This window comes from Crotalus tigris, unplaced genomic scaffold (genome assembly GCF_016545835.1).
Source record: "Crotalus tigris isolate CLP2741 ecotype Arizona unplaced genomic scaffold, ASM1654583v1 scf7180000019550.566604, whole genome shotgun sequence".
NCBI lineage: Eukaryota > Metazoa > Chordata > Lepidosauria > Squamata > Viperidae > Crotalus > Crotalus tigris.
This window is the reverse complement of record NW_024097590.1, coordinates 378,593-397,977: the sequence shown is the minus strand read 5'-3', so window position 1 is coordinate 397,977 and position 19,385 is coordinate 378,593. Positions and strand designations below refer to the sequence as shown.

Below are 19,385 nucleotides of genomic sequence, written 5' to 3'. Positions count from 1 at the left end.
ACAGACCGAGTGCCCAAACTGCAACCCAAAACCTACTTATGCATCGCCGGGTGCCGGCTGGGTGTGGCCCATTGGCTGGGTGTGGCCAATTGGGGGTGTGGCCCATTGGGTGGGCATGGCTGCAGTGGTAACAGAGGCTGGGTGGGACTAAAAAGTTCAATCAATCCCAACTTTGCAAGATCTTTTTTTCACCCGCGAGAAGCTGAAATTGACTGATTGAACCTTTTTTTTTTTGCACATGGCAGCGGAGGCCTAAAATGAAAAAGTTTTATAAAACCCAGCTGAAGGTCTAGGACTGGGGTGACGGCACGCGTGCCCACAGAGAGGGCTCTGAGTGCCCCCTCTGGCACCTGTGCCAGAGGTTCGCCACCACTGGTATATTTACTCAGTTGGTTTGTCTCAGATCTATATACACACCTACAGCCTTAATCTAAATATTCTGAATGTGGTAACACTTTGCAACTCAGATAATGCATTGAAATATATTCCTATTAGAGAATGAGTGCACAAAAATGAAATATATTTGGGAAAATTGTTTTCAAAAAGGCACAGACAATGAAAAGCATATGCAAAACTGCATGTATTTCTGGGGGAGGAGAGCCCAAACTGCATACAAATGTTCTGGGGATTATTATTATTATTATTATTTTTTACAAAAACCTGATGTGGAAATAAATTGGAAAAATGAAAGAAACAAAAAAACTTAACAACATCCCTGAATGAAATCAAATTTGATAGATTTGCCCAAGACAATTCTGACAGTACATCTCATCGGATAAGCACAAATGTCAACAGATTCATAGTTCTCTAGACCTAACAGATCCTGATAAAATCCCAATTTCAAAGTGTCAGTGCTTATCTGTAAAATCCATCGTGGGCCCCATCAAATTTATCTGGTACAGAGGCCTTGATAAAAGACCTATCTTTATATGTTATCAGAGAGCAGGGCTGCACTGATTGACGTTTTCTGTATTTTGGAATTCTTCATGGAAAAAGATTATAGAAATAAAAACACTCAAAATTTATTGATGTTTTGTTGCTGCTGTGAATGTACTTTTTTGGCTTAACAACATTAACAATGAGCAATGAGCGCCTCCACTTGTTTATTGGACCCGTGTCCTTCCTGGTTGGTCTCGGCTACCAAGGAGGTGACACAAGGCTAGCTCCAGGTATTGATCAACGCTTCGTTGAGGGAGGGGTCTTTCCCGCAATCCCTGAAGGAGGCGGTTGTGAGGCCCCTGCTCAAGAAGCCTACCCTGGACCTGGCTGATTTAAATAACTTCTGTCCAGTCTCCAATCTCCCCTTTGTGGGGAAGGTTGCAGAGAGAGTGATGGTGCTCCAGTTCCGACGGTCTCTGGATGAAGCGGATTATCTAGACCCTTTTCAATCTGGCTTCAGGCCTGGCTTCAGCACAGAAACCGCTTTGGTCGCGCTGATGGATGATCTCTGGCGGGCCTGAGACAGGGGTTATTCCTCTGTCTTGGTGCTACTTGATCTCTCAGTGGCTTTTGATACCATCGATCATGGTATCCTTTTGCGACGACTCGAAGGGGTGGGAGTGGGAGGCACCGTTTTACGGTGGTTCTCCTCCTACCTCTCTGGCCGGTCGCAATCGGTATTGGTGGGAGGGCAGAGGTCAACCCCGAGGCCCCTTGAATGCGGCGTGCCACAGGGGTCGGTCCTCTCTCCCCTCCTATTTAACATTTATATGAAGCCGCTGGGTGAGATCATCAGACAGCACGGGGTGAGGTTTCATCAGTATGCTGATGATACCCAGTTATATATCTCCTCCCCGAGCTCTCTCAGTGAAGCGGCCGATGTGATGGGCCGTTGCCTCGAAGCCGTGAGGGTCTGGATGGGGGTTAACAGACTCAGGCTCAATCCTGACAAGACCGAGTGGCTTTGGATGTTGCCTCCCAAGGATCATATCGACTGTCCAGTGTTGACTCTTGCGGGGGAAAATATACCCCCTTCAGAGCGGGTTCGCAACTTGGATGTCCTCCTTGATCCACAGCTGAATTTGGAACATCAATTGATGGCTGTGGCTGGGAGGACCTTTGCACAAGTTCGCCTGTTGCACCAGTTGCGACCCTACCTGGACCGGGAGGCTCTCCTTACAGTCACTCACGCCCTTGTCACCTCACGTCTGGACTACTGCAACGTGCTCTACATGGGGCTATCCTTGAAAAGTATTCGGAGACTACAGTTGGTCCAGAATGCAGCCACGCGAGTGATAGTGGGTGCTCCTCGATACACCCACGTTACGCCTATCCTCCGTGAGCTGCACTGGTTGCCTATTGGTCTTCGGGTCCAATTCAAGGTATTGGTCATTACCTTTAAAGCCCTATATGGCTCAGGGCCAGGCTATTTGCGAGACCGCCTACTACCTCATAGTTCCCTACGTCCGATTAGATCCCACAGGCTGGGCCTCCTTCAGGCCCCGTCGGCCAAGCAATGCCATTTGGCGGGGCCGCGGAGGAGGGCCTTCTCTGTGATGGCGCCCACGCTTTGGAACCAGCTCCCCCCGGAGATTAGGACCGCTCCCACCCTGTTGGTCTTCCGTAAGCTACTTAAGACCTGGCTTTTCCGGCAGGCCTGGGGTTTATAAAACCTGACCCCTGGATGACTGTCTTTGCATTGTTTGTTTTGTTATGTTTTATGTGTTTTTTATTGTTAGCCACCCAGAGTCCTTCGGGAGTGGGGTGGCTTATAAATTTTTAAAATAAAAAATAATAAACAATACATTCTACTATATTTATTGTAGCATATAGTTGCGGCATCTAGTGCAACTTTACCGATTTCATACAAACCACTTGTGCATAACACATAAAATCAGTTTTTTGGGTGAAACTATGACTACTAGCAGTGATCCTCTTTATGGAACAACCATCATCTATTCTTACCTGAAATGATGAATTTGGATGTATATTTACACGGGCTTGAAACCAATGTTGTCCTTTGTTCCCACTTGTAGACCAGAATGGACTTTCTGATGAAGTTTGACTTTTTAACCGCAAATAAACATTTAATGTGCCTTTAAAAAAAGAGCATAGACACACATATACATAATTAAAGAAAAACAAAGAGGACAGCAAGAATGTCAGGAGGTTGAGACACATTGGCAGATGTGGAACCAAAAAAGAAATGTGAAATTTAAAAGCCCAAAGACGTCAGTTTAATGAAGCATTTGAGTATGGATTTCAGCATAATTTAAGCCTCTGATATTTTCTGGCTTTTTGTGCCTTTCTTTGCTGACTGTCTCTCTGTTGAAAGCTCTGAGTTTGCATGCTGAGTCTGCTTTATTTCAGAAAGCTTCAGTGTTTTGCTTCTCTGTTCCACAGAAGGAAGTCATTGTAACATGGTCTTAGCAAGATGCTCCATTTCACTACGAGTTCTCTGCCTCACCTCCAAGTTCTGGTGCTTTGCCCCAGACAATTCTGTTGTTAAATTTAAGAACCATAATAAATTTAGTTGGGCGTATCCTTGTATGAATCACCGTCCACTAGGCTACATGCATAGAATAGGATCCTGACAAAGGAGGATTACATGTTCTAAGTAGTAGTAGTGTGGTGGCTACTACAAATAGCCTTTGGGATGGGAGAAGACAAGGTGATGATTCAAAGTAGGCAAGATGTGGGTTCTTTCCACTTTCCTGCATTTCAGTTGTGATATTTGGATAATTTTGTTTTTGAAAAAAAAAGTTTTTTTCTGTTTTTTAGAGCAAATATCTACCAGTTCATAAGCAGCACTGAATTCTGCATGACATATGGAGGGACACAGTCAACATGAGCAGAGTTTGGATATATTTGAGGGGGGGATTTTCAGGAGTGTTCAGAAGGGAAACATCTGAGATAAAAACTGTAAAAACAATATTGAAGTTCTCTGTCTACCATTAATTGCAATTACAGGCAGTCCTCACTTTAGGACTGTAATTGACCCAGAATTATGGTCATAAGTTGTTGTAGGCATTAAGTGGGTTATATTTGACTGGATCCAATTTTATGACAATTTTTGCAGCATTTTTTAAGTGAATGGTACGGTCATTAACTGAATGGCACAGTCATTAAGTGAATAGTGCAGTTGTTAAGTGAATACATTATACCAAATAGCTGGAAACTGGAAGTAAATGATGGAAACTGGCAAAAAGCACCAAAAATCATGGTCATGTGATTACGGGATGTTATAAACAACTGTAAAGACAAGCGGGTTGCCATGAGCCCAAAGTGTGATCATGTGATGATGATAATGACGATGATGAGTGTGTGTGTTTGATTGTGTGTGTGTGGGCGTGCATCAACATAGTAACTTCAAAATTGGGTTATAAGAAATTTTGGGAGCATTTCGCTAAGTGACTAGTCATAAGTCAAGAACTACTGTACTATGCAACAATAAGCATATGAGTTGTATATGACCAACAGAAGAAAAAAAGCATTATTTCTATTACCCAAGATGTAAGTAGCAAAAAGTCTTTAAATATATATTAAATAATAATTAGTTTATGATGTCTAGGGGGACATAGCAATAATTAGTTTACTATTATTATGGGGAAACTTTTAGTTTGCTAGGATTGCATTTAACTTCCTTCAATATATATTGGAGAAAGAGGCCAAACAATCAGTTGGTAAAGCTGAAGGGACTTACTTCACAGTGGCTAGATTCATAAAAGAGTTAGCCTGCTTGCTAAATTAATCCACTGTCTGGATTTAGGCACTATTTTCAACCATAGTTAACTGCCTCATATATTTGTTTTGGGAAGTATGATGTGAGAGATACTGTCAATGTATTAATGATAAGAAATGCAACCAAGGCATTTAAAAAAAAATAGCATGTGGATGGAAAGCCTAGGTTATAAATACATTTATGATATGAAAGTTCTCAATGACATGGGTATATTGGCAGGAAGAATCTAACTCTTTTGTTCTGAACCAGCTGAATAGAACATTACAGGATCTCCAAAAGCTACATTTCAATGGCTTTCTGCCCACTGATTTTATTTTCAAGGCAATTCTCTTGATCATTCATGTTCCTTCCCTCAAATTGGCAAAGAAGGGCATTCTCCAACAGAGCCTCTCAATTACTGAATTGCTTCCCTCCCACTTTTAAGTTGGCTTGTAGACATTTCCAGAATGTAGCATAAAATGTCTTTAGGTGAAATGCATTTTTCTATCAGAGATTTAAAAGAGATGTGCCTATTTTGAAAGCAATGCACTTTCTAATACAGCAGGAGGCAAGTGTGAGACAGCAACAGTCTATTTCCCATCACTTTTTCATGTTGTGCTTTTGGTCAATTATGATCATCATTTAGTTTTCTAGAATGCTATGTGCAGAGAGTTACTCTGTAGTGTTATGGTTTGATGCAGCAACTAGTTTCTGCTATGGTTTTTGTTTCTCTTTGGTTTATTTTTCATTGACTTTATTCCCTCTAATTGCTTTTAATAGCAATATGATACAATTAATGATATTAAATAATACCCCCCCCCCCATCTAAAATGAAACAGAAACATGTTGTGCAGGGGGCAGAATGTGAAAAAAAAAATGCAGACAGCTGAGGGGGAGTTGATTTTTATCATTAATTTTATAATTAAAATCTTTTAAATAGAGAATAAATTGTACATTGATACTGGGTTATAATACCCCCTCCTCCTCCAAATATCCTCCTGCACACCAAGGAATTTTTCTAGTTTGCCATGATGAGCTCTGCCCTGATTTCCTTACATGGTATATATGTATTTATATAAAACATTTATATGACATCAACTCCCTTAATAGATCTTGGCAGTTTACAAGGTAAAGTGAAAACCCCTATTAAAAACAACACTAAAATGCACGAGACATAAAACACAAAAGCTTAAGCAATACTAATAAAAGCCTAGGGAAAGAAAAGTTTTCAGTCTTTTCCTACATCATATTAAGGAGGGTACTTTGCTGCAACTCTAGTGTCAATTTATTCCATTTTTATACTTTAGTGAAGTACTTCTGTTGTGCTAATTTAGATAACTTGTTTTTATAAAAGATTTGAGTTTGGAAAATGTAATAACAACAGCAAGATCAGCAAAATCAACAGTTGATATTGTTTGTTTCACTTTGAAACCAGAAAGAATTTCATCCAACAGTTCCAAAGACCGCAGAATATGTTCTTCAATCAAACGTTTCTATGGGGACATTTGAGGAAAGACTCATAAAGACTCACCCTGACCATCGGTGCAATTTCTGTGCACAGAAATTGTGCATAGAAATGTGCACAATGTGAAATGTTTTCTCAAAAAAAAAAAAAAAAAAAAAGAAAAGAAAAGAAAAAAGGATCACGCCCATTTACCAACATTTTACATTTCCCCTCTGAATGTTCATTATATGGTGGTGGTCCACCAGCCCCAAATGATGCCAAGGTCTGAAAGGGGTCTTTGAACAAGCTGGAATGGGGAAACACTGAGCTTATAGAAGAGGAGACATTTATCATTGTTTGCTGCTGTTTGAAATTATTTGAAAATGGTGGCCATATAAATTGAATGAATGAATGGATGGATGAATGATGAATATATGAATAATGAATTAATGATTTGATGTTGCACTTGATGGAAGACTTGCTTGATGGAATTATGTGGCATCATTCAGTTTAATATCTTAGAATAAGGAATATATAACTTCTTACAGCAGGGGGGAGTGCACTTTAAAAAAATCTGATACCCATATATATACCTCTTTTTCACTTTCAATGGTTGAAATGGGCATCTTAAACTTTGCAAAGATTAAATTTTGCTTCTTAAGCCATCCGCTCTTTGGGAAAATCAATTAATGTTAGGGAAGTTGGGTTTTCTAAAGTCTAAAAGTTCCCTTAAAATTCTGTAAGACTTACAGCCCTAATTTTTCCTTTAAAACCCTCAAACCTTTTCCATAATAATAATAAAAAAATGATTTCCCCATTTTGGAAATGTCTGGAGAAATTTGGGGTAATTAGGAGGATCATTAACCAAATATTGTGGGCTAGAGTTGTTTGGACTCCAGATCTTACGTGAAGGCATGTGTATTGAATTCATATATATCTCATATCTAGAATGAAAGGCCAATTCTGAAATATTCAGTAGATGCTTGAATTGAATCAGGCTCTGATGAAGCAAACCCAATATCAGTCTGATTTTTTTTCTGACGTTCATTAGCATTCAGGTGATTTGGTGGGACTCAGACATGCAGACAGTAGTCTGACTGCCATCTTAAGAAAATGAAGAAACTCTCTAATTTTTTTTTGTTTTGCAACAGCGATGAAAGATGACGATTACTCACCTATGTGTTGACCATTCATGTTGTAATAAAAACTGAAGCAATATGCAGTATTTGTGGTTCCATACGGGTTTTTGGGAGGGATGCTGAAAACTGGGGTAATGAGTTTTGCTCTATCACCTTCTTTTCTAGGACTGGATGCTTCAATGTACATGAAAAATCCTAGAAGGGAAGAAAAAAAAATAACATGAAATGGTGATATGCCACATTTAACAAGGAGAAACATCTTTCTCTGGAGACTGGGAACAGTGCTCAGACTTAAGATAAGTAAACGGAAGATTTACTAGTAGAGCACTTTTCCCAATACCTATGGGAAACTCTCAAGCAGGACTTGAGGGTCACAATGCTGTTTTGCTCAAGTTCCAAGTTCCTTGGAAATATTATGTACTGATGCTATCTGTAGTAAGTTGCTACAGCTGTTTCAAAGGTTGACCTGTCAAGGGAAGATGTTTGTACTCCTACTGTTTATATGACTAATATTAAATTTGTGTGACTTATAAATCAGAGAACTTATAAAATGTAGAAAAGAATCAGACAGATATAAATTAAAAGGGAATCTGCCATTTTAAACATTTTTTCTTTAGTATTTTATTCATGTGTGAACTACTTATAGACTACCTTTTCATAGTGGAATCAATCCATCACACTCATACAGTCCCTGGAAAAGCTATCAATTATTCCTCATTTTTGTGTGATATTGTGTGGGTGTTGCTGAAGGACTACAAATATTATATTCAAAATAATGTGCCTACTTTATGGAATAGTCTCCCTTCAGAATTAGATGAATAAAATCACTTTATCGATAAATGTTAAAGAGGTAAAGACTCACATGTCTCTCTTATGTTTTGGTCACTGTGCAAGTATAATCACATACTTTCTTCACAATAATATGAAAGCATTTCACTATTGCCAATTTCCAAAAATTTTTTTTGACTATCCCATCCAAACATTAGCTGTACCTGAACCTGCTTAGATTTTTTGAGATCAGCCAAGATAGCTTTTGTTTGATGTTAAGAGCCATGGTGGTACAGTGGTTAGAATGCAGTATTGCAGGCTAACTCTGCTCACATTGCCAAGAGTTCGATTCCCTCAATCCTAACTGGCTCAAAGTTGACTCAGCCTCCCATCCTTCCAAGATCAGTAAAATGAGGAGCCAGATTGTTGGGGGCAATATGCTGACTCTGTAAATTGCTTAGAGAAGGCTGTAAAGCACTGTGAAGTGGTATATAAGTCTAAGTGCTATTGCTATTGCTATTTTAGTAACTGTCCACATTCTGAAGAATATAACTATAGCTTCTAAGTTTAAACAAAATGGAAAACTTGGGCTCAGATTTACAGGCTTATCTGTGGCTTGTTCTCAACGAAAAGTAAAGAGTCTGATATACGGGCAAAATCAGAAGCAGACTATTGATTGCTAAAAGGCATATCCTATTTTTTATTGCAAAACCCAGCTGAGAGTTACACTCTACCTTCCTTGGAACCTGACCGGTCAGCATTGGGTCCAGTGTTTGGGGTGTATTTTGTGTCTCGAAGGACAATGTTTTGTCTTGTCCAATCAAAGTTGTCCTTTTCGTCTTGGGTGAATAAACAAATGTTGCCATCTTCAAAGCCACAGTGGAATTCTCCTGCCAACAGATCAATCACATATTCATACAAATAATCATTTCAAGTTACCAATTTTCAAAGGCTTTTCGCTTTCTTCTTCTTTTTCTTCTTCAGAAAACTGCTTTGTAATCACAATGTTCCAGTTTAGATTTTATAAATATATGGAATTATTGTTTAGTAGCCCACTCCAAGTGATAGAATAGCGATCAAGATGGTTAAAAATAAATAATAAATAAAACAATAAAGATATTAAGGCTTCATAACTACTTGTGACTGTAGCAGAAATCGAAGTTAATTCTCTTAAACTAAGTTGAGGCACCTATGAAAATGTAACTATCACTGAAGTGCTGCAATTGGATTAGAAACATGCTAGATCAGTAGCGTCAAGGGAGATAAGAAAGCATTTAATACAATTAACATGGAAATGTTTGCTATGAGTCTCTTCATAAATATTGTCAAATTTAGTTTTAGGATGCGGGCCCCAAACTGGATTAGAATGAGAAAGTTATTAGACAGCTAAAGGAGTCAGCACCCATAGTAGCTTTTTTGAGAAGGACCGTTTAAATTATCTTTCTATTGAAACAATAGGAATGATATAATTGGGGAAATATAAAAACAGTTGTGAGTTTGCCAGAGATTTTGCCTGGATTAAGGAATATTTGTAGAATTTAGCCTTAACCTTAAGGTGACCTCTGTGTGAGTGCAAATGCATTAATAATAACTTCAAAGAAAGATGGACAACATAGTCTTCTGGAAGTTATCTTATAAATTCCACCATTTCTTATCCCTGGCCATTCTGGCTAGAATTGATGTAAACTGGGGACAAATATTTGGAAGGAACATGCATTGTCTGTCTCTGCTCTTTATCTTTGAATCAACAAGTTTAGACCATACCTAGGTGGATAAGTGACTCTAGTTATTTCCTTCTTTGCTTCCTGGAAGATTCATCAAATATTTGGAAGGAGGCAGTATAGAGCAACTATATGCCCCTTTATGAGCTGTCAGTCATCCTATCTACGTATCTGGTCAAATCTTTGCTTTCAATCCTAATCTAGTGGTGGGCAACCTTAGTTTCTGAAAATGACATGTGTGTCCCCCAGAAATATTTTTGCATCCCAAGAGAACCTCTAAAACAGATAGATGTTCTCATTTGGAAGTAAGAAAAGGAAAAATTCTAAAGTGGCAACATGGATGACTTATTTGCAGAGACTTAAGGCGCCAACTTCAAAAATGATACAGCCTGAGAAACCAAATTGATTTTTCTTATTAGAGAATGTTAATGGGCAAAGTAGATGCCTTAAATACTATTCTTATCATCTAAACTCTCCTTCTCTACACTTCATCCCCAAATAATAGTAAATTCTATATAATCTATTTGAACGACATAATAACATTATTGTTCTAGCAGGCTAAAAATATTAAAAGTGTGGCTTCCAGCTTTCTCTTCCTCCCCAGATGAAAGGAAAAATAAGATCTGAAGAAGTGTTTGGTGTCTGGGCTTTGTTGTTGTTCTTTCTTTTTTCAATCTATCCTTTTGTTCCTTTGTATCTTTTCAAAATTTATATTGTGAAGTCCCAAGTTTACATTACACATTACACTGATATATTATTCCCCCTTGCACTGTATACACAGTCTGTATAAATAGTAAGAAAAGTATAAATTTAATTTATATAGCAACAAGATATTTCCAATACTTACGTAAATGTGGGTTCATTGGAGCTATAAAAGAAAAAGATAAGATCCTAAAATTAATAATTTTTTCTGTGCATACTGATAGCTGTTTTGTATCTGATTTTCCAGCTATTTGTGCCCTTCCATCAGGCTTGGACAACAATTAGGCTTATAAACTCTAACAGAAGAGAATATTTGTAGCTCAGGGTTGAAATGAGGGGTCCTTGATGTTCTCTGAGCTTGGCTATGTGTGTGTGTGTGTGTGTGTGTGTGTGTGTTTTGCAGACTTTTCATTACTCAAACTAGGTAACATCATTAATGCTGGTCAGGAATGGGGTTTGCTCTCATTTTATATTCTAGTGGCTAGAGAACACACTCAGTTAGAGAATACACATGAGATCTTCAACAACGTCTTCAAAGGACTCAAATTCACAAGGGAAGAAAAAAAAAGAAAAAGATGCTACTCTTCCTGGATACCCTTATCAGCAGAGACTGTGATGACAAACTAGAAACACATGTCTACCACAAAACCACCCACACCAACCAAGTGCTCCACTACCAAAGTAATAACTCAATCTTCCACAAGAGAAGCTGTGTAAGAACATTATTTAGATGAGCAACAAGCACACTGCAGCTATCCTGAACATCAGGGAAAGGAAACAACATCTTAAAAAAAATGAATATCCACACAACTTCATCAAAAAGTGCCTGACTACTCAACCCAATATAGCACAACCAATGCAAGCTGTAAAATGGACAACACTGCCATACATTAAAAAAATCTCAGAAACCACCAACAGCCTGTTATAATCACAAACCAACTAAAGCCCTCCAAAACATCCTAAGTAAACCAAAAGACCCAGCAGCCTCAAAAGAAAAAAGAAGGAGAAAACAGGAGTCAATAAACATACAGTGTAAGGACTGCAACAACCACTATGTAGGACGAATTGCGATAAGACTAGCAGAACACATCCATGAAGACCATCTAACAGTCAGAAGACACAAAAACTCTTTTATTTCACAACACATGAACAGACTTAACCAAATGGTTTCAATTTGTCACCATTCTAAATCAAACCTAGTCCCACCAACAGGTTAAGCCACTACTAGACTATAACATGAGAGCATACCCCACTCCCAATTAGCACTGATGATGTTACCTAGTTTGGGTAATGAAACTGCAACAAAACAACCAATCTTGGAGAGTACCATGAATAAACTCTGTTTTGTATTGTAGCTAGTCATCCAGCCTTTTAGCCCAGGTGCAAAATAATCCTTTAAAAATTCCTAGGACTCCTCTAGGAATGAAAACTGCAACACTTCTCCCCTGATTATGCCTAGCTTTCTTTATTCCACCAGTATAATAATTTAGGTTGGGAGAATCTTTGGGTTGCAGATACTTTAAATAATTAAGAGTTTAAAAAACATACATTTTCTTTCCAGCTCTGATTTACATTTCAAATTACTTTTCTCATATCTTAAGAAATGGTATTCTAAATTTTCTAATTCTGTCCCTTATAGATTTTCCTTAAAGCAAAACATGTAAAAATATTTATAAAATTTTATATTTGTTTTGTTTGGTAAGAGGCAGGAGATATACAATTATAATGTCCTTTAGGATATTTTATAGAGGGAAAAACAAGAATAAAAACTGTGTTAACATAACAATAGCAAGAATACAGCTTTATCTTTCAGTATTATCAAAATATTCAAAAGCTATATATTTAATCATTGATGGAAAAAGATGGGCAGCATGCAACTTATATAGGCATTTATTTTATTTTAAAATATTTCTATACATCTTTTTCAAGGAACAGAGTAATACAGTACATACAGTAATTATCCCATTTTTATCCTCAAGACAACCTAGAAAAGTAGACATCAGAACAACTGATTGAAGAACATCCAGTAAATTATATTTCCGTGTTAGAACAATATGTCTCCGTGATCCAAACTACAAGATACTGTATATCCCCCAAAGAGAGACATTAGCACATTTGTAAAAATCCGACAGTGTTGCAGGTAAGGAATAATTGGAGAAAGAACACAGGGATGCTATAGATCAGCAAGAGTTCCAAATATTCTAAAGGATTTCAGAATCTTTAGCAGATACCAAATACAAGTTGGCGGTTACAGAGAACAGAAGAGAAAAAGAAAATCAAGGGGATATACAATAAGTATCCTGTTGGTTACATTAAAAACAAACACTATTTTGTTTGAGCTTTTACTTTTTAGTGCTTTAGAAGGGTATTTCTATGAACCTTGGCAGGGGGTGAGTGAGGATTTGAAGAGAAAACCACCATCTTATTTGATTTTTGTTCAGCCAAAGGAAACAAAGAGAATCTGTGGAATCTTACCCTACATAAATATTTATTGTTTATTTATTAAATTTATATGACACTATCTCAATGTTACAACAACTCTGGGCAATACAAAGCCATTTTTTTAAAAAAGATTAAATAGTGTCTGAAACTATTTTAGAATAGGTGATGAGGGAGTGGGGATTTTCTCTCTACCTCATCAGCCACCCCAGAATAGAGGGCTCTTATCGGGGGCCCAGGCCAGCCAGCAGAGCCAGGTTTTAAGGTTCTCCTGGAAGGCCAGGAGTATGAGGCCTGATCTCATCCCCAGCAATAGAAAATTCCAAAAGGAATACCACAGCAGAAACGTCTTTTCTCTTAGATTCTGCCAGCTGAAATTCTTTGGCAGATGGGATCCAAAATAGAAGCAAGTGGGACCATCCAATCCCAGAATCCAAATTTCTTGCTAGATCTTAATAGAGGGAAAGCTTTTTGGTGAAATAAATCATTGTGTACCTAGGATGTTGCCTCAGAATTGTTTCCCAATTACATTTATGGCAACTCTCCTGGCAGTTTGAAAGAGTTTGATGACTGGGCTCTACCAATTCCCATTGGCCTTGCAGAATGGGGCACAACCTTGGATGAGATTAATGCCTTGAAAACTCCCACCCCTTCCTTTTGACCCTAATATTTTTGTTTTCACTTAGCTCCTTTGAGTGATGTATTTTTAGGTTTTTATGCTTGTAGTTGTACACCTCACAAAATCCCTCTGAGAGAGGGATAGGCAGAATCTAAATGTCATAAATAATACATAAATAAATAAATCTGTGATATGCATACTCCAAGTTGAGCAGCATACATGGGCCAACATTTAATTTACACGAAGCTATTTTGAAAGAACTCTTTAGCGTCACTTCATTGCCATTTTATCTCTTTCTTTTCCCTCTTACATTCCTTTATTTAAGAGGAATAATCAGTGACTCGCTTCTTGTATAATTTGCCTTGAGAAAATGTAGTCAGTTATTCAAGATGGGCCTCCTTGTGTTTGCTAACACAATTACTCCTCATTTGCTGAGAAACATTTCATTTTTGGCATTCTTCTGACACCAAATTGTGGGGAACTGCATTGAGTGACGTTTGCTTTGTCGACAAACTTGGAGGCTTTGAGAGAAGCTATCGTTAATGGCTAACCTTCAATGCTGCAATATTCATATTGTTTGCAACACAGGAACCAGAGCCAAATGGATGGGTTGGCAAGAAAATAATCAACTCCTGATGATTGACAGGAACAAAAAACAAATTCAACAGTGGTTAGTTATATACATGTTGCAGGCCAGTAGCTCAAGAAGAATGTAGGTGGGGAATAACAGCTCAGAAGTGGTAGTTTTTGGAGATCCTTCTGTTATCACTGGTCCAGGTTCAAGAATCACTCAGTGAGGAAAGTAGCAAGCAATAGTTATCATGATGGGAAAATAAGAATTGATGAAAGTGATAGAACTCTCAATTTGAGCTGCCAAGATCTAGAGAAACTTTTTAGCTTATAGTTATCCCTGTTGGAATTGGCAAGCCTGATTCTATGGTTCCAGTGTTCCAGAGGAGGGGGAAAAGGAGGAGGTTCATATGATTGAGCTGGGGTAAGAAAGCTAAAAATGACACCAGGGGATTGCATTATTAAGAATTGAAGGATTATAGACCAGAAAATAATGCAAGTCAAACAAGAAGCCATCCTGTCTAGGAGGATTTGATGTTCAACACAAAATAAATGGTCCTGTAGAGAGGCCAGGGGAAAAAAGATTTCTTCTTGCTTTATGTGTAAAATATGCCATGTTCTGTCCCTGGCATTTCCAAGCAGGGCTGAAAAATTCATATCTGAAACCTCTAACTGCATGTGAGAAATTTCTAAGCCTTGCAGCATCTTATGTCAACTTTTGATTCCCCCTGTTCTCTATTTCAGAAAGCTAGGAGAATATAATGAGATCTTCCACTGGCCTGGTTGAGTCCAGCTGCCATTTGATTCCTTCCCTGAAAGTAGGGTTGGGCAACCTTTCAGAGGTGGAAGAGCACATTTAACTTTGGGAAGGCAAGGACAGTAATTGGTGGGATAATATGCCAAAGGATGGGACTATATGGTGTACACGGATTGGATGCAGTTTTATTTCTTGCTTTGTGTGAGGAATTGGGAGAGAGGAGGAGGAGGAAGGGGGGAGGAGGAGGAGGAGGAGGAGGAGGAGGAGAAGAAGAAGAAGAAGAAGAAGAAGAAGAAGAAGAAGAAGAAGAAGAAGAAGAAGAAGAAGAAGAAGAAGAAGAAGACAATAGTAGTAGTAGTAATCAGAGAGAGAGAGAGAGAGAGAGAGAGAGAGAGAGGTTGCCCATTTTTAAAAAAGGCTCCATAAATAGGCATTCTAAGTGACTGCATCAGAAGGAAAGAACAAGCCTTTCCTCTGAAGGGTCCTCTACTGTTTCATTCTAAAAATTATTATTTAACACTACAAAAACATTTGTACTAGCATGCACTTAAACTTCTCCCAACCCCATTCTTTGTTCCTTTTGTGGCATCTCTTTGAGTATAAACATAGTTGTATTCTTTAAAGTGAACTGATTTCTTTGAGGGAAGATAGTAACACATTGAAGTGGAGAAGTAATCATATACATTAATCCACTTATTCTAGAATATATTCAGAAAAGATTTGATTCTGTGACCCCCAAATGGAGAGATTGCAGTATTGCTGAAGAGATGATGGAAGTCAATATTTGGGTAACACCTGCTTTGCAACAGTGAATCCACATAAACTCAAGTGATTGTATGAAAGTTTACTGTGAAAGAATTCAAATGAAAAGCTAAATGAAAGCAGAACTTCACTAAGCATTTACAACCCAGTTGTGAATTTGAGTAATATTTTTTCTTTTGCTCTTCTCTTTTCAATCTGTAACTATAGAGCATGAATCAGAGCACTAATGTTCTGAAAAATAAACTCATAATTGCACAAATAAGTGACACAAACTAAAGTGAGTCATTCTGCAAGCAAGATAACTACTTGTTTTGGAAGAAAAAAAGAAGAAAAAGAAACCCTGCCAGTAAAGCATCACATTAAGTTCAAAGTTCTTCTGTAAACACAAGGATTGCCACGAGATTCTTCAGTGTGTTTTAGCACGTAAGTGCTACATTACAGGACCAAATATTACAAAGAACAGATTTAACTAACTGGGATGTGCCCAGGAACTGAAGAAGGTATGGTTCTTAGAGATTGCTGATCTATACTGTATCTCTCAAAGGTGCTTTTTCAAAAGGCAATTGGATTGTTTTTACCTTGAAGAAGAAGTCTTGCTTCTCTTCCAAGAAGCTTCATCAGTTGCAAATGGATAGTGAAGAGATGGAAGGATAGGTACTGACAGGAGGGTAGTAGGGGGATGGAAAGATTGTCTCTGAGAATTGTTGAGGCCACTTGAGGGTTTATCTGTGTTTTCAGCATCATCTGAATCAGAGTTTACATGGTAGTGGAATCTTTTTGGAACTGCTGAAAGGACTGCATTGTGGACAGGAAACAGGTGGTGTCATATTCTTCTACCTCTGTTGAGGGAAGGGTGTTCAATTCTAACATAGATGGCTCTTTTACCCCTCTTTCAAACCAATGATCCTCTCTATCTATTTCTCTAATCCAGTTGCCTTTTGAAAAAGCATCTTTGAGATAACTATGACTTGGATGACTGAGATATCCAAAGACATATACTGTAAACTGTAAAAGCCATAGTGGCACAGTGATTAGAATGCAGTATTGCAGGCTAATTCTGCTGACTGCCAGGACTTCAATTCAGCCTTCCAACCTTTCCAGGTGGATAAAAGGACAATCCAGATTATTGGGGGCAATATACTGACTCTGTAAACCATTTAGAGAGGGCTGTAAAGCACTGTGAAGTGGTATCTAAGTACTATTGCTATTGCTATCTCCCAACATTCCTCACCATTGACTATGCCATGCTACATGGAATGATAAGTCTTGGAGTCCAAAAATAAATAGATGCTCATGCTCATAAACCAACAAATTCAATTCAGAAACTTACAGTGCAGTTATATAATTACTCAGATATAAGCTATATCTCTTCCACTCCTTTGGCTTGTGTGTGTGCATGTGAGCACACATGCAAGCACACGTGTGTGTGTTTTGAATTTCATCTGAACATAAATTCCATATGTCGCTTTTGGGAAGAAAATCCCTAAGCACATAATTCAAAAGCCAGATGAGGCCCTCTGCCTAGAAAAATATTATTCATCCCATCTGTAAAACAAATAGGATGGCATACCCTGAGTATCAGCATCAAAAACCTCATCTCAGAAGTTATGCCCCCTGGGCGTGAATCCCTCCATTCTTATGCCACCAGGAATGCCTTCCTAAGATCAAAGAGAAAAATTGGAGCATGTTGGAAGACTGCTTTGTTTTCTAGCAAAGAAAACAAGTGAGGAAAAAGTGTTCATAGATCTATCTCTAGTCATCCTTCTACCTCCCAACTGTTTCCTCAGACACAGCAACATCAGCTCTACTTTTTTGAGTTCTTTGATCAAATAGGAAGCTTGCATTCAGAACACTTAATGACTCACCTACTCCTATGGCGAAGTCAACAATCTCAGAATTGTGGGTTCCACTGGGCAATCAAACCCACCCCTTTCTCACATATGTGCAATGTGTGTGACCCATATTTTTAAAAGATGGGGATTTGCCTAGTAGTGTCCAACATTTTGATATCAATCAACTCTCTTTTGCAACTTGTGAATGCTTCTAATCAAGAATGCTATTAATCTCTCCTGAAAGCCAGCTCGGTAACTTTGGGCTTCTCTCTCTCTCTCTCTCTCTCTCTCTCTCTCTCTCTCTCTCTCTCTCTCTCTCTCTCTCTCTCTCTCTCCTCCCTCTCTCTTTCTTCTTTCTTTTCTTTCTCTTTCTTTCTCTTCCTCCTTCCCTCCCTCTCTCCCCCCTCTCTTTCTTTCCTCCCTCCCCCCCTCTCTCTCTTCTTTCTTTTCCTCCCTCCCTCCCTCCCCTCTCCCCCTCCCCCTCCCTCTCCCTCTCTCCCTCCCTCCCTCCCTCTCTCCCCTCCCCCTCCCTCTCCCTCTCCCTCTCTCTCTCTCTCTCTCTCTCTCTCTCTCTCTCTCTCTTCCTCCCGCCCGCTCTCTCTCTCTCTCTCTCTCTCTCTCTCTCAGCATAACTCACCTTACAAGTTTGTTATTGTGGGGAAAACAGAAGGAAGAAGGAGTATTACATATGTTCACTGTGGTGAGTTATTTATTAAGAATAAATAAATAGTAATAAAGATGGGATAGAAATGACATGAGCTGTGGTGACACAGTAATTAGAATGCAGTACTGCAGGCTAACTCACTGCTTACTTCAGGAGTTCGATCCTGACCTGCTCATGTGACTCAGCCTTCCATCCTTCCTAGGTTAGTAAAATGAGGACAAAGATTGTTGGGGGCAATATGCTGACTCTGTAAACCACTTAAGAGGGCTGTAAAGCACTATAACTCTAAATGCTATTGCTAAATAAATAATCAGATCAAGGAGTTGCAGCTTTAACAAGCATTACCTTAATGATTTTATGAAAAAAAGGTTTAAAAGAGACAAGTGTCCCCTTTTGTCCTCTCAAAACTGTATAACAAAATCTACTGCCTTTCAAATGAGAGGGTCCTCTTGGCTACTAGCCACATATCCTTTCTTCACAAATAGACCTGTCACTGATTGTGGCAATTTGAATTATAACATTCACCCTAGTATTTCTCCATTTCTGCCATCATTCCTGCAATGTTTGGACTGTAGATAGACCAAAAGTTCAGAGACTCTGATTTTCTATAATGTTATAAAAGATGCATTTAAGAAAGTTTTCCTTTTTAAAATGATGCAGAAGGAAATCTTGACTCAGGTGTGAAATCTAACTCAGTTTGTAAACCTGAATCTCTGTGCCTAATATTCTGTGTCAGATGAAATTTGAAAGTACTGTAGTGTCACATGAATGATTTCAGACATCTTTAAATTTTTCTTTTAAAGAAATGCAAATGTTCATTTCTTGCCATGATTTGTAGGCATATCCCTGTGGAATGGATCAATCCTATTAAACTTCAGATAAATGGCTTGGGGATTATGCAAGCACAGTACTAACTGTTTGGGGACATACATCTCTGCTTTGACTCATAGTTCTTCCATAAAATGTTAAGTGCAGTCTCTGGCCACTAAAAGTCTCTTTCCATAACTTTCTTAAGGACATAATGTTCATAATCTGTGTATTTGGTAAGGCCATATATAGGCATATAGAGAGATATGATTTAAGGATGGAGTCTGTCCTTCAGGGATACTAGTAGAAGGTAATTTGGACATCCATATGTCTCATTTGTAAAGACTTAAAAGTGTTCATTTTAAGGAAAAAAATAGTGGGTTTATAATCTGAGAATATGCCAGTGCACTATATAAACCTCCTTGGTTGGTGAGATGTTGCCAAAAATATGTTGGCTTGCAAGATAAGTCTCTAGATTAGATATCCTAATTTGCAAAGATA

At 38.4% G+C, this 19,385-nt stretch overlaps 1 protein-coding gene across 2 annotated transcripts in view; it reads right to left on the bottom strand.

Annotated features, from left to right (window-relative positions):
- The window catches only part of MDGA2 (MAM domain containing glycosylphosphatidylinositol anchor 2), a 376,726-nt gene that overhangs the window by 24,070 nt on the left and 333,271 nt on the right, over nucleotides 1-19,385 (bottom strand). For both annotated transcript variants that reach the window (XM_039363106.1, XM_039363107.1), the window contains 4 exons: nucleotides 10,580-10,600; nucleotides 8,746-8,901; nucleotides 7,280-7,438; nucleotides 2,905-3,035 (listed from right to left, as the gene is read on the bottom strand). In XM_039363106.1, coding sequence (XP_039219040.1) covers nucleotides 2,905-3,035; nucleotides 7,280-7,438; nucleotides 8,746-8,901; nucleotides 10,580-10,600 — 467 coding nt within the window. The remainder of the gene's footprint in view (nucleotides 1-2,904; nucleotides 3,036-7,279; nucleotides 7,439-8,745; nucleotides 8,902-10,579; nucleotides 10,601-19,385) is intronic.